The sequence below is a fragment of the Idiotropiscis lumnitzeri genome, chromosome 7 (genome assembly GCF_059441095.1).
Source record: "Idiotropiscis lumnitzeri isolate Australia: NSW breed Sydney's pygmy pipehorse chromosome 7, RoL_Ilum_1.0, whole genome shotgun sequence".
Taxonomy (NCBI): domain Eukaryota; kingdom Metazoa; phylum Chordata; class Actinopteri; order Syngnathiformes; family Syngnathidae; genus Idiotropiscis; species Idiotropiscis lumnitzeri.
Window position 1 is genome coordinate 2,147,264 of NC_142397.1, and position 13,428 is coordinate 2,160,691.

Here is a 13,428-nt window from a genome sequence, read left to right on the forward strand (position 1 = left end):
TATTATTGTTGTATTGCACTGGAGAGGGGAGCCCTCTAATCTCGTTGCACACTTGAGTACAATGACAATAAAGGGATTTCTATTCTATTCTATTCTAGATTAGCATCAATGTAGCTTTGCCGTGTTTGATCGGCATTTTTGCACGGCTGGGTGTGGAGTACAGCGCAGTCAAATTCCAAATGTGTGCCCAAATGCCCCGCTGCTAAAGACATTAAAGATTAATTAAAGACGTCACACATTGACCTTGGTCTCTGCGTGTGCTCTCTGGATTGATGTAAATACAGACTTGCTAGGCATGGCATCCACTGCGTGATAGCGCCCCCTGCTGGCTGGCAATGTAGTCTAAATCGCTTCTCCGAGGTCACTGGACTTGAAATAATTATACTGACATAAATATGCAAAAATATCATTAATTGAGGTTTTATTTTCACAATTTCACTCAAGGATGTTTTTTTAATTTTTATTTATTTCTTTATTTGTTTGTTTGTTTATTTATTTTATTTTTGGGGTGTGTTTTTGTTTTTTAAGGTCCGCTGCTTACTGAGTCAAAAACCAAAAACCGCAATCCTGCATTGAGTTTTGAAGCTCCACATACATTTTACCGGTCTTCATGTTTCGAACGAGTTCCGTTCCTTCGCTGGCGACGCTACCTGAATTTCCACGTAAATCGAAACGAGCCCTTTTGCAGCAGGGCTCCCGATTTTATAGTTTGCCCTATTCAAATGAAGAGGAGGGAAAATAATCGATGAATGTTTGAGGAAGACTGAACTTGAAAATTGCGCCTGGTCGAGGTCGTGTCCTGCTGATCGGTGCTTTGACCTCAGCTCCATTGATTTCCAAATCAATAAGATTCCTGTTTTGCGAAATAACCACCATTGATCAATCTCCACTAATTGACTTGACATTAACAAAAAACAGTCAAATGTTTTTAACCTTTAGCCCAAAGCTTCCGTCACATTTCTAAAATGTATTGCAAATCCGCAGCTTCTCATAAATAATTATGCAACTCAGGGAATGACATTGACCTTTTCAGCATTTTTTTTTTTTTTTTTTTTTTTTTGCACCGGTGCAATAATCAAGCACCCGTGATGTAACGACACGAGTGAGGCGGCGGCCTCGTCTCGCTTTTCAGACGCGCTCCTCATTCTGTCAACGAGCGTTTGAAGCGCACGGCTACGCAAAGCCGGCTGAATTAAAGGCAGAGAAAAAGCATATTGTTCTCCTTTGAGAGCTGCTGTCAGCCTTATTAAAGGGCTAGCGCTTATCATTGCGAGATAACATTAATCATGGGCGAAAGTTAAAACTTTTGTTCAAGAAAAAGCAAAATGAACGGGAAGAAAATATACTGCTGAGAGGAAGGTTGAGACTTGACGCATCATTAAGGAGAATAAAAACTTAAAATTGTCGCCAGCTAAAGAAGTTCAGGTCGACAGCGGTTCGCCTAAAGCACATTACAGTAATCCTGCATTCATTTGCAAATTAAAACTATTCCCAAATTCGGCTATTCACGCACACACACATATTTTTAGCCTTCTGCTGCTATTCACTGAAATCTCACCCATTTGCATTTCCTGAAATGCCAGCAGATGGCGACAAAGCCCCGTCTGAATAGGAACGTAGTACAGTTGATGCAAAGGAGTTTGTTGTTCTGAGGGGGGCGTGAGTGAACCTGGGGGACATGTTTTTTTTTCTCGCGGTACTACAATAAAGTGTAATTGCACCTCCACTCCAGTAGTTGGCAGTGGCGCTCTCCTTGCTCATTGTGCGCAGTGAGTATTCACTCTACGGTGGAGGTTTGTGTTGCAACAAAAATGCGATTATTTATAGTTGCAGCGGGGAGTGGGTGGTGGAGGGGGGGGGCGCAAATTGTTTTCTTCTTACTAGAGGGGGCGTAACAGAAAATAATTGAGAAGCACTGGGTTACAGTGACGTTTTGCCGCATGTGCACGTTAATGCAAACGTCTTTTTTCTTTTTTTCTTTTTTTCAAAATCAAATGACCGTAATGTAACAATCCGTCAGTTTACGGTCATTTGTAATATATTTCTTGTCTGTTCTTGCACATGAGTCAGAAGGATTAGAAAGGTGCACAATTTAGCAACAGGTGTTTAGTATTTTACGATGCAAACGATCAGTTGACGGTGTCCTCTGATCTTTCAGTCTGTCTGTCTTCAATTTTTACGCACTTGTAAGTCAAGGTTCTGCTGTATCTGCTTCAAATTTGTTTTGAATTGGTCAAAATATCTAAGTCTAGTTTGTCTTTACAAGACCACTAAAAAAAGGGCTAAAACAATCCTCAAGCACTAACAACAAAAAGGCTGAAACAAAGTCAGGTCAAAGGTGTGAGGACGCCGCATGTCAACGGCTCAATGAAGGCACGAGTCACTTAGCGGTGCTGAGCCCGAGCAAATAGTTTGAGCAAGCAAATCAATTTGCCCGGCTTGGAAAGTGTCGTTTATTTAGCCGTGACCGACGGCGAAGCTGCGAGATGGATACTGTAACGTCGATGGCATTAACGCCGCGGCTGCCGTCAAACGCCTGGCGGGTTTTTATCGCGACATCAGCACACCTCGCGCCGGCTGACTTTCACAGCTCGCAGGGACTGCTGATAACCTTGCGGATTTACGGGGGCGAAATTACCCGACCGGAAACTTCTCCTGCTGTCTGCTATGTTAAAGACTTTCTCTCATTTTCAAAATGATTTTTTTTAAATTTTATTTTATTTTTATTTTTTTACGTGCCTCTTGAATCAGTTTATCATGCATTCTCTCCATATTGAATTGGCAATCAAAAAAGAAGTAATGGCTGATTATTTTTTGGGGTTAATTTTTTGTTAATCTAGCCACAATACCACAATTCCTCTAACGGCGACAGTGCGTCGTTACTTGCTTTGGGGTCAGGGGTCGACAATTTATCTGAATTACACCGCGGGGTCGAGGCCGAAACGGTTCAGAGATCGTGGCCAGAAGGCAGGGGACTGACCGGCAAAAAAAGGGTCAAGTGCCCAGCTGTGCATAAAACAAATAATTACTGGTTGTGCATTTAAAACGCCTTTGGAAAGTCTGCTTAGCTTAATGCTAACAAGAAACGCTAAACGATGCGGCGTCAGAGCTCACTGGTTGAGTGGTCGTCTCCCATCCTGAAGGTTGTCGGTCGTGATGCGTAAATGAAGCTTCAAATCTGCTTCATGAAGCAGTTGTCGAATGACCGTCTTTATGAATTTTCCGTTGATGAGAAACTTCCTCTCCTTTTTTCAAACGTATTTTCAACATGCACCCTGGTCGTGTAACCCTTTGTTGTTGTTTCCCGTCCCCATCTCCAATCGGCTCTCGCCTCGCCGCCGCCCTCATTGATCCTCCCCTTTGGCCAGAAATCCCTCCTGTGGTAAACACATTGATCGCGGCGGCTTGTCGGCACGGCTAATTACTGAGGGGACCGTGTCACTGTCAGCCGCTTATCTGATGCGCGTCTGGCTTTGACCGCTAATGAGATGCCTGACGTAACCTCGTGTAAACATGGCCGCCTCGCATTCATGGGCCTCGTTATTAAGCAGCAGCTGTGGCAGCGCCGCACAATTACCCGACCGACACCATCGTAGTACTTTTGATTTCTATACACACACACACACACAATCTTGCATCAACTTTCAGCCCTGATCTATGCAAGAACTTTATTGGATTGATTTGAAATGAAATATTAATTTTCGCTTTTATTAGGCACCATTGGAGCAGCTGTATTGCATCTAGAAGTTTTTATCGCCATGGAACAGAGGAATAGGAATATTATAATTTAGATTTCATCATTATGTTTCAGTGAAACTGCAATATTCTATACTTTCTTTTAATCTTTGTCATTTTTCTGAGAAAAGAACAATTTGGGATACGAGTGCGATATGTTCGCAGTGAATTTTACAATAAGCAGCAGTTTGGCAGATAGTGGAGAAAAAAAAAAAAAAGGCTTCCAGGTATTTATAGCCTCTCCAAGTTGATATTTATTATCAACAAAGAAATTTACATGTGTATTGGAAACAACCTGCAGAACTAATGACAAGCATCAATGTTCTAAGCCTTTAAGCGAGCGACACAAACGGTGGAGCAACACATGTAGACAATACTGCCAGGCGTGTATTCTTTATCCTTCACTAAAAAAATGTTACAACACATTATCGAGTCAGAAATACTTTTCCACGTGTCACAATGTCTATAACATACTGCCCCCTGGTGGCCAGGGTGTGCACACACTGAGCCACAGCACAAAGTTCATTTATTGATGGCAGAATTGTATGTTTTATGACACACAATATCGTAGAGTGCTATTTTTCTTTTTCCAAAACACATTGCAAGATTTGTTGTTGGTTTTCTTTTTGTTTATTTGTTTATATGACGTTTCAATTCATTCCAGCAAGGAAAAACGATTGGTGGCACAAAATTAAACGCGAATCTAATGACAGAGGAGGAGGAGTATTTTATCTTGTTTTTTATAATTACCTACTAGAGAACCTACAGTATTGATAGTTTTTATTGTTTACCAGGGGGAAAAAAAATTCTGTGCCAGAGAAACTGCAGCAGCATTATGTCTAATTTACATGATGTACCAGATAAATTGCTTAATCGTTTTAAGGTTTGTGCGACTTGTGTACGCTATACCCTCCTAACTATGAAGATGCGGCTGTGTCAATGAGCGCTTATTAACTAAAGAGAAAATATTGCCACCTTGTGTACCATTAAATGTTTTTTTATAAGATGGGATTTGGGTTATTTTGGCTGCGAGGAAGTGGAAGAAGAAGGCAATTAAGGCTGTGATGAATGGAGGTGTACGCGGAGGAACGTTTGGCGAGGAAAGAGCAACAATTACCTGGCGGAGGTGTGTCCAATCCGTTTCTCTCAAGCGGAGATTAAACACGAGGCGGGAAGCTTTTATGCAGCTCCGCATCAATTTGCGTGCAGAATCCATCATATTACTCGTTAAAAAGGGAGGGAAGATTGCTTCGGTGATCCTGAGCACATTTCACTCGTATTGACCTGAATTCGTACTCATATTTGGGGTTTTTGATTGAGGTTTATGGTTGGGATTTAGCATCGGAGTTTAGTGTTTAAGGTTAAAGTTAGTGGTTTGGGTTAGGGTCAAGTTGAGTTCCGTTCCATGGATTCGTATTCGAGTTAGTGGCTATAATATTACGATAAAGGGTTTAGAGCTTTGGTTTAGGGGTTTATGACATACAAAGGGTTTTAGGGCAGGTGTGGGCAAACTACAGCCCGGGGGCCACATGCGGCCCATTGAACGTTTTAATCCGGCCCGCCGAATTAAAAAAAAAAAAATTAAACGAATAAACCTTGTTAATGTTTTATTTTCAATATACTGTGGTTTTTCTAAGACATATATATTGTTGGAATGCTTTTTTTCACTTTTCATTTTAAATATATATTTTTTTTTCTCCGATGAGGTGAGGTTACCAAAACACTCCATCCAACTGCTCCTGCTCCTCTCTGTCAAATTTTAGAACCCATTGTGTGCAATCAAAAAGTTTGCCCACCCCTGATTTGGGGTTTAAAGTTTAAGATCAGTTCAGGGGGTTTGGATTCTATGTTCAGGCTAATCGCCGGAATTATTATTATTATCGACTGCAAAAATATTTTAGTAGCACCCCTCTTACCCTGTCGTACAATTTTGGGTTGTGGTGGGCACTATCCCCTTCCACCAGTGCGAGTCCACGATGCACTCAGTTAGACTTTGCGCTGGAGTTCCGCTGGGCACAAGAATAGGACCCTTAGTGTTTTGGTTTCGGCTCAAGTTAAATATTTTTGGTTTTAGGAGTGTCGGGTTTTGGGTTTAAGATTAGTCGTACTGTGAGCCTCTACTACCACCTCTGTTACTCTTTGGATGCTTCATCCAAAGCCGTCAAATGCTCAGGTCAACATTGCCCACCAGCGCCACGTTCTGCAGCGATTCTGTTTGCGCATGCCAACAAAAAGGCGGCTTTGACGGAACTAATGACACAAATAAAGGCGCTTACTTGCTGCTTTATTCGTAAACTGCTGCATTGCGGTGCTGACAGGCCAGGCCTTATTGTTTGCTACTCCTTTAATAGCCACATAATGAATTTCATTAGCGTCTGCTGTCAATCTCTCTTATGTCTGCTTCGTCCTATTACCTTGACCGTTTTTTTTTTTTTGTTCTTGGAGGTGGGGATGAACAAGCTGCATTTATCGTGTTGTCACGCGGCATCATCCGGCTGCTCGTGCCTCACCACCTCTGCCGGGAATTCAATTATAGCCGGCTGTTGTTTTATGATGTTGACGTGACATCCACTGATGGATTCATTAACTCATCTCTCGCTGTGACGGGAGAGCGCCATCGCGGCTGTTTCCCTTCCTAACGCTCCCGTGGGATTCGTCCAGGTTTACGCCCCGAGCTGGTTGAGCACCTGGAATGTTGGTCAACGCCTTTCAAACAAGAGTTGACATTCAAGAAGCAAATACAGTTCAAGCGCTAAATCCGTTACGAGATCGTCATTGATGATTCCCATTTTGACTCGTTCGCTACCATTGACGGATATACAAGTCAAAAAGTATATTCATTTTTTTTCCTGAGCTGGCAGTGAATTAGTTTAATGACATTTATCAAATCGTATCTCGGAACAATTTTTCCCCCCTCTAATTTTTATTATCATGTGCAAGAAGTATGATATTGCTTTAACATCCAACATTGATATTCCGTTTATCGGTAATCTCGGTACAGTCACGTAGGCTAGTCGTTGCTTTCATCATCTGTCCAAATGGAGCAAGAACAGGAAGTGCTTGAGGGCAAGTTGCAGCCAAATAGGAAGCAGAAATAAAAGCTGGGCGGCATCGAACATAAAAAGCGAGCCGCCCCGCTGGGATTCTGCACCGGTCGTGGACCGTTTACAACTTGAAAAGAGCCTCAAATAGCAACGCCGATGCTAATCGACGGTGACGCTTGACTCTCTATTTTGGTCCGTGTTGCCGCAGGGAACGAGTTCGGTCACCCGGAGTGGCTGGATTTCCCCCGAGAGGGCAACAAGGAGAGTTACCACTACGCCCGGCGGCAGTTCAACCTGCTGGACATGACGGATCTTCGCTACCGTCAGCTCTACAACTTTGACCGTGACATGAACCGCACCGAAGACAAGTACGGATGGCTGGCCGCCCCGCCGGTAAGGAGACGGGCTGCTTTTGTTTTCGTTTCAATATTTATATCAAAAAAACATCTTATTTCAAAGGACAAATTGACTGGCAAGGGTTGGCCAACGTCTGTGCCAGAATTTGGTGTGACCTCCTCCAAAGTCATGACCAAATAAACGCCATCCTGCAAACGATACATTATTGAAGTTAATATAATATCTTTGTTGCGCACCAACATCAGCTCAGCACCACCGCAAAATCATCTCCAATTGCTAAATCAATATGCTAAAAAAAAAAAAAATGAAAGGCATTACGCTGTGCTTGCCAGACTAAAAGCTTTAAATGCTTCACAAAAGCAAACATGGGTTGCATTAGCTTCCCAAATTCTTTTTCAAAGGTCTTAGAGCCATGAATGATGCAATAAATAAATTAAGGAGCTGACTAGCGCAGCGTCATGGACAAAAATGAAGTTGCATGCAACGTGCCATTTTGGTTGACTGGACATATTATTTTTGACCCAACTTCAATTTCAAGAAGAAAAAAAATATTGCTTTATATATTAAAATGACTTCCATATTTCCCCCAAAATGGGGAAAAAAATAAACGAGAAGGGGCGGGACTCCAGTAAAAATGCCACAGCCTTGTCACCATTTTAAATTTTAATTCAAATTTTGAAGAAACTGAAGCTGGAAGGTTTCTTCTTTCTTACTAATGATATTGATTTAAGTGTGGAAGGATTAAGAAAAATATGGAGGAGGGCGGGGCAATTAGGCCACAAAAGGTAGTTTGGGTTCGAAGGGGTTGATTGATCATTTAGATTTAGGGTTAGATTTAGCAATTAATGGGGGTAATGGTTTAGTTCAGAAAATGTTATTTTTGTAACCGAAATATTTCTTTTTACTCACCACCACCAACTTCAGTGTATTTTTCAGGACAATGTGATTGGAAAGCATGGCGATGGAGATGAATACCTGTCAAGTTCACCTTGGCGAGGTTTCCCTCTCGCTCGGATTTAGCTCTCATCCGGCGTCGTGGCTCTTCAATTAATAGCGGCGCTTAGCCGAGTATTTCTCGGCACTGGCGAGATGATGTAAACGTAGAGTAAATTGATCGGGATTAGGCGCGAGTGTGCGTAATTGATTCGTGTGTCGTGGCGGCGAGAGAGCCTCTTCACCTTGTTACTCCTGACCGCCGCCATCGTCAGCCTCCTCCGGTGCCAACTCGGGATAATTACAATCATGTCTGCCGCTCGCCCGACATTTTTTTTCCCTCCTTCATATCGATCGCGAGTCGTCTACTTTTATTTCCCAAGCGCTTGTGACTGAAGTGGGGAAAAGTTGCACTGAAGTCATCATCTGGCTGTGTTTTCTTGCTGATGCACAACCTTCAAATCGCTTAAGTTGAGGTGAACTTCATTCATCAAAAGAATCATAATGAAAGCTGCAAAGTGGGATGAATGGACCCTTGCATCCTCGTTTTCCCCCCAACATGTCCGTGTTATGTCATTGGCAGTGGCGGGCCCTCAAGGCCTTCGCTGATGGCCTCACATAGTCAAGAAAAAAATGATCATATTCTTCACATTGGTGTCATATGCTAGTGTTGAATTTTTAGGTGAGAGTTTTTATCCAATCAGAATTTGTGGATTTAATTGCAGATACACTTGCGAGGCCGTTTTCACGACGGACCTTTCAAGCGAAGCTCGGTCGTCCAACACTCTCTCAGTACTGTGCAAGTGTCTTTCTGTAAATTATTTGTCCAGCCGTGGCGTCGTAAATTATGCGATTATGAGGGGGATTTGATACGAGGAAAATATATTTGATACATCATATGCGAGACAATAATTACTATATCGACTTTCGGTGTGATTAAAGAAATTTGAGGAAACTTTCCGCACTCGATGAATTGACATTTACATGCTTGTTTTTTTTTACGTCATCAACATTCAGTCGCGCTGCTTTGTTCCCGTTGTCAGTCAACTTGCTCGCCGCTGTGGGAGTTGGAACGCTCACAATCACACACACACACACACACAAGGATACAGACGGCTTGGTCGGCGATGAAGCAGAGTGAGTTAGCGGACTCCAAGCTATGTTTTCATTTGAGCGGCATCAAACGGAATCAAGCTGTGATGAAACAGCGGCCGTGTGGGTGGGAACGTTTTGGATTCAAACCAAATGAAGGCTGTTCACCCGCTCACGTCGACAAGCTGGTACGTATGTATCACTTTTGTGTGATCAAAGTCCCGACGCGATGATCCTCAAAGTCCATTTTCACGACAGCTTTTACAGCAATTTAGGTTGCCGCTGTCCAACGGTGCAAACAGAGACGTGACCGCACGCGCCATCTTGAGCAAACTCTTCAGAGCGAACGAGATGCAGCCTTTCAACACTGTCGAGGAAAAGCAGCGTTTCAGGAAATGCCGCAGGCGTTCTGATAAGCAGCGCGAAGTGCCGAAATGCGTTTCAATTTGCTAAACTGTCATGTAGGAAGGTGAACGAGGACATTCGGAAGCTGGTCAAAGACATCTCGTTGCGCTCGTACTGGATGTCTTGTTTTCATTTTGAAGGGTAGTTTTTGGGAACACAACCTGATTTAGTTTGAGTTTTTATTCTATGGCGAGTCATTTGCAGCGTGTTTCATTACGTTTTAATCGAAGGGCGTAACCTTTCACTCACTTTTCAAAATGTCCCAAATCAACAAACCCTCAAATGAAAATGAATCACGAATCAATCTTGACTCACAAAGAACGTCTGTTTGCTCACTCATTTATTGTCATGTGACCCGCTGGGAGAAAGGCTGCTTTTGTCTTCTTCACATTCGTCACTCGACAAATGACGGGAAATTGACTTTTAAATTGTTGCTTTTCCGGAGCGTCTGTCCCACTACGAGGAGTGAAATGAAACAAAGCCACAAATTATAACAGTGTTGCTTTTTTCCCCCCACAATGTGTTTTTAAAGAACATATTTTTACATCGTGTAAGTTGACATAAAATAATTCAACAGCTCAGTGAACAGGCATACAAGAATGCATGACACGTGTGTCGGTGGTGTGAGAGAGTGGCGAGGGTGAACAATCCACCAGCAGAGGGCAGTCTTTGTAACCAACAGGCCGCCACCACAGCCCACTAAAGTTGCGCCATAATAGAGGAAGGCGAGGGATTCGGGGGAAGCTAAAAAAGGCGTTAATAGTGATTATGTATTTTATTTGTCACATAATGGTCGACCTCTAAAAAAAAAAAAAAAAAACACTTCCAGACTTGTTCTGGATGTCATTCTATTCTCCAGGGATTAACGCATCCGTTTGACATTGTTAATGCCCGCTAACAAAACATTAGCATCAGTGCAGTCGCGCTTTACCGCTCGCCACTGAAACCAGGCTGACAAGCGCTCGCGTCTGCTGAGATGACCGCCTCCTGGAATCCCCCAAACATGCGTCCCACGGATACATAGCGCGCCGCGTTGTAATCCTTTAAATCCACGCCAAGGAGAGAAAGATGATGACTATTCATGGCGTGCGCTCGTGTCCCCGCTGTCTCCCCTGCAGGCCTTTGTGAGCGCCAAGCACCAGGAGGACAAGGTCATCGTGTTTGACAGGGCCAACGTGCTCTTCATCTTCAACTTCCACCCCAGCAAAAGCTTCCAGCACTACAAGGTGGCCGTGCAGGCGCCAGGAAAGTATCCTTTTTGAGCTCTCGTCTGGCGGGTTTTCGAGAATCCACGTTGGGTTCTGATGACAGCTGAAGCAGGTGCGCTGAGATCAGTGCCTCTCAAATAGTGGGGCGGGCCCCCCTGGGGGGGCATGTGACCCTGGGGAACATTCTTTTTTTTCCCCGCTGTACTACAATAAAGTGTAATTGCACATCCGCTCCAGTAGGTGGCAATGGCGCTCTCCTTGCCCATTGTGCACCGTGCGTATTAAAACCCTGACCTGTTTCCTCGGGCTTCAGGAGCTTTGCTGAAACTATAGCAGAAAATCCACCCCTGAAAAAATATGGAAAACAAAAATAATTTACAAAAAAAAAAAAGCATCACTCGGCTGCTAAGAACTGGTTATAAAAACTTAGGCCGCTCAAGAGTCAGAAGCGACGCTGAACCAGCAACATTCCTGCTCGACACATAAGTTTATAGTCTCTTTTTAAAAATGTTTTAATAGCTCATTCGTTACCAAAAAAAAAAAAACTTGAAACCAATAACATTTATTGCTACACTACATTTCAAATAAAATATTACAGTTTTGGCATAATTTAGCTTTAGTTGCCGTTAGATGTGGATGGTTTGAAACAATTTACAATCATTTATTTTGGCAAATGATTCGAAATGAACCCTTTTGATTTTCAATGATTTGAATAGCTTGGATCCGCTTGAAAGCCTTTCAAGGGGACACATTAGTGCAATTCCCCGCTTTTATCGTCGAAATTGTTTGTCCGTTATTAAAGCGGATTGCATGTTTAGATCCATATTTAGTTTGGAGTGTGTTTCGTCGCTTATTATAGGAAACAAAAGATGTGCCGAGGATAAAAATAAAAGCGACGCAGGCAAACATGGCCGTGTTTATTTGCAGATGGGGAAGAAGAGGAGAAAAAAAAAAGAACAACAGCAGCAGCTGCTAATCTCTTAATATCGAGCGCTAATCGCGAGCGTGTTTGACGCGGCGTAATTACAACCTCTCTTGACGGGGTGAAGTCGGGGCGCGACGCTTAATCGCCTCGCTTTTTGATGTTTTTAAGCAGAGGCCTCCGATGCTCGCTGCTGTCATTACACAGCGCGCACAAGAGTCTGACAGCGTGAGTGTGTGTGTGATACTGTGCGTATTATCGTGGGGAGTGTGTGTCTGTGCTTGTCCGTGTGTGCATGATAGTGCGAGTGAGAGTGAATGTGCACGTGAGAGTGTGGACATGAGTAAATGAGAAAATATGAGAATATGCATGTCAGTGTGCGTGTGTGTATGCGATTGCATGACTGAGTGTGTGAGAGTGAAAGTGTGGGTAAGTGAGAGAATGTGCGAATATGCCGTGTCCATGTCTTACCGTATGTGTGCGATTGTGTGACTGAGAGAGTGTAAGAGAGGAAAAATGTATGTGAGAGCAGCGTGTGTGTGAGTAAATGAGAGAATGTGAGAATATGCGTGTGTGTGCATGTTCGTGCGTCTGTTTGTGCGATTGTAGACTGAGAGCGAGTGTGTGAGAGTAAAAGTGTAGCCTGTGTGAGCAAATGAGAGAATGTGAGAATATGCATGTGGCATGTGTGAGTGTTGTCGCGTGCGATTGTGTGACTGAGTGCGTGAGAGTGAATGTGTATGTGAGTGAGGGTAAGTGAGATAATGTGAGAATATGCTTGTGCGTGTGTGTTTGTCCATCTGTTACCGTGTGGGTGCGAGTGTGTGACTGAGAGAACCTGTGAGAGTGAAAGTGAATGTGAGAGTAGCGTGTGTAAGTAAATGAGAGAATGTGAGAATATGCGTGTGTGTGTGCATGTTCGTACGTGTCTGTCCATGTGTTTGTGCGATTGTAGACTGAGAGAGAGTGTGTGAGAGTAAAAGTGAATGTGAGAACGTGCATGTGAGTAAATGAGATAATGTGAGCATGTGTGTGACCGTGTGTGAAAGTAAACATGCATGTGCATGAGATATTGTGAATGCGTGTGTGACCTTGCATGCGTGTGAGAGAAAGTGCTGCGTTTTTGTGTATTTGTATCCATGTTTGTGTGAAGGCGTCGCAGAGCGATGCAGATGCTCGGACGGGGGAGCGTGTGCCGAGGATCCAATTAGGGGCGAAGACAGATGAAAGTGCCACTCAAAGGCAGCTGAGGTAAACACGAACGAGCTGAACGAGCGCCAAAGTGCTTTTTCATTACAAGGCGCATGTCACACGCTGAAACTTTGCAGCGCGCCGCGCGAGGGTCGGCACGGACACGGAGCTAAAAATAATGGCCGCTCAAGGCTGACCCGAGCCGCTCACGCTTGGTTCCGCTGCGCTGTTTTAACCGCAGGCCAAAAGCAGACATGACGCTTTTTGTGTTTTTTTTCTTTTTCTTTGCACAATTTGAAAAACGGTCAATTTAGCATAAGCGTTTTGATTTGATTTTATTTTTTTTAAATGCACGGCGGTGATTGAGTAAAGCGTGATAAATACGCATGTAGACAAATAAAAAGCCGCCACCGTCCGTTTGGAATAATCGCAACAAAATCAACGATTGCGCTAAATGCGGCACAGTGTGGATTTGTCGGCCGTAAAACTGAGTTAGTGTCAAGGCCCGCGCCGCCGCAGCTTTCTCTGACAGTGAGCGAGA

At 43.5% G+C, this 13,428-nt stretch overlaps 1 protein-coding gene across 2 annotated transcripts in view; it reads left to right on the top strand.

The window, feature by feature from the left end:
- The window catches only part of LOC148333052 (1,4-alpha-glucan-branching enzyme-like), a 123,120-nt gene that overhangs the window by 37,899 nt on the left and 71,793 nt on the right, over nt 1-13,428 (top strand). For both annotated transcript variants that reach the window (XM_088301223.1, XM_088301222.1), the window contains exons 13-14: nt 6,988-7,172; nt 10,685-10,815. In XM_088301223.1, coding sequence (XP_088157349.1) covers nt 6,988-7,172; nt 10,685-10,815 — 316 coding nt within the window. The remainder of the gene's footprint in view (nt 1-6,987; nt 7,173-10,684; nt 10,816-13,428) is intronic.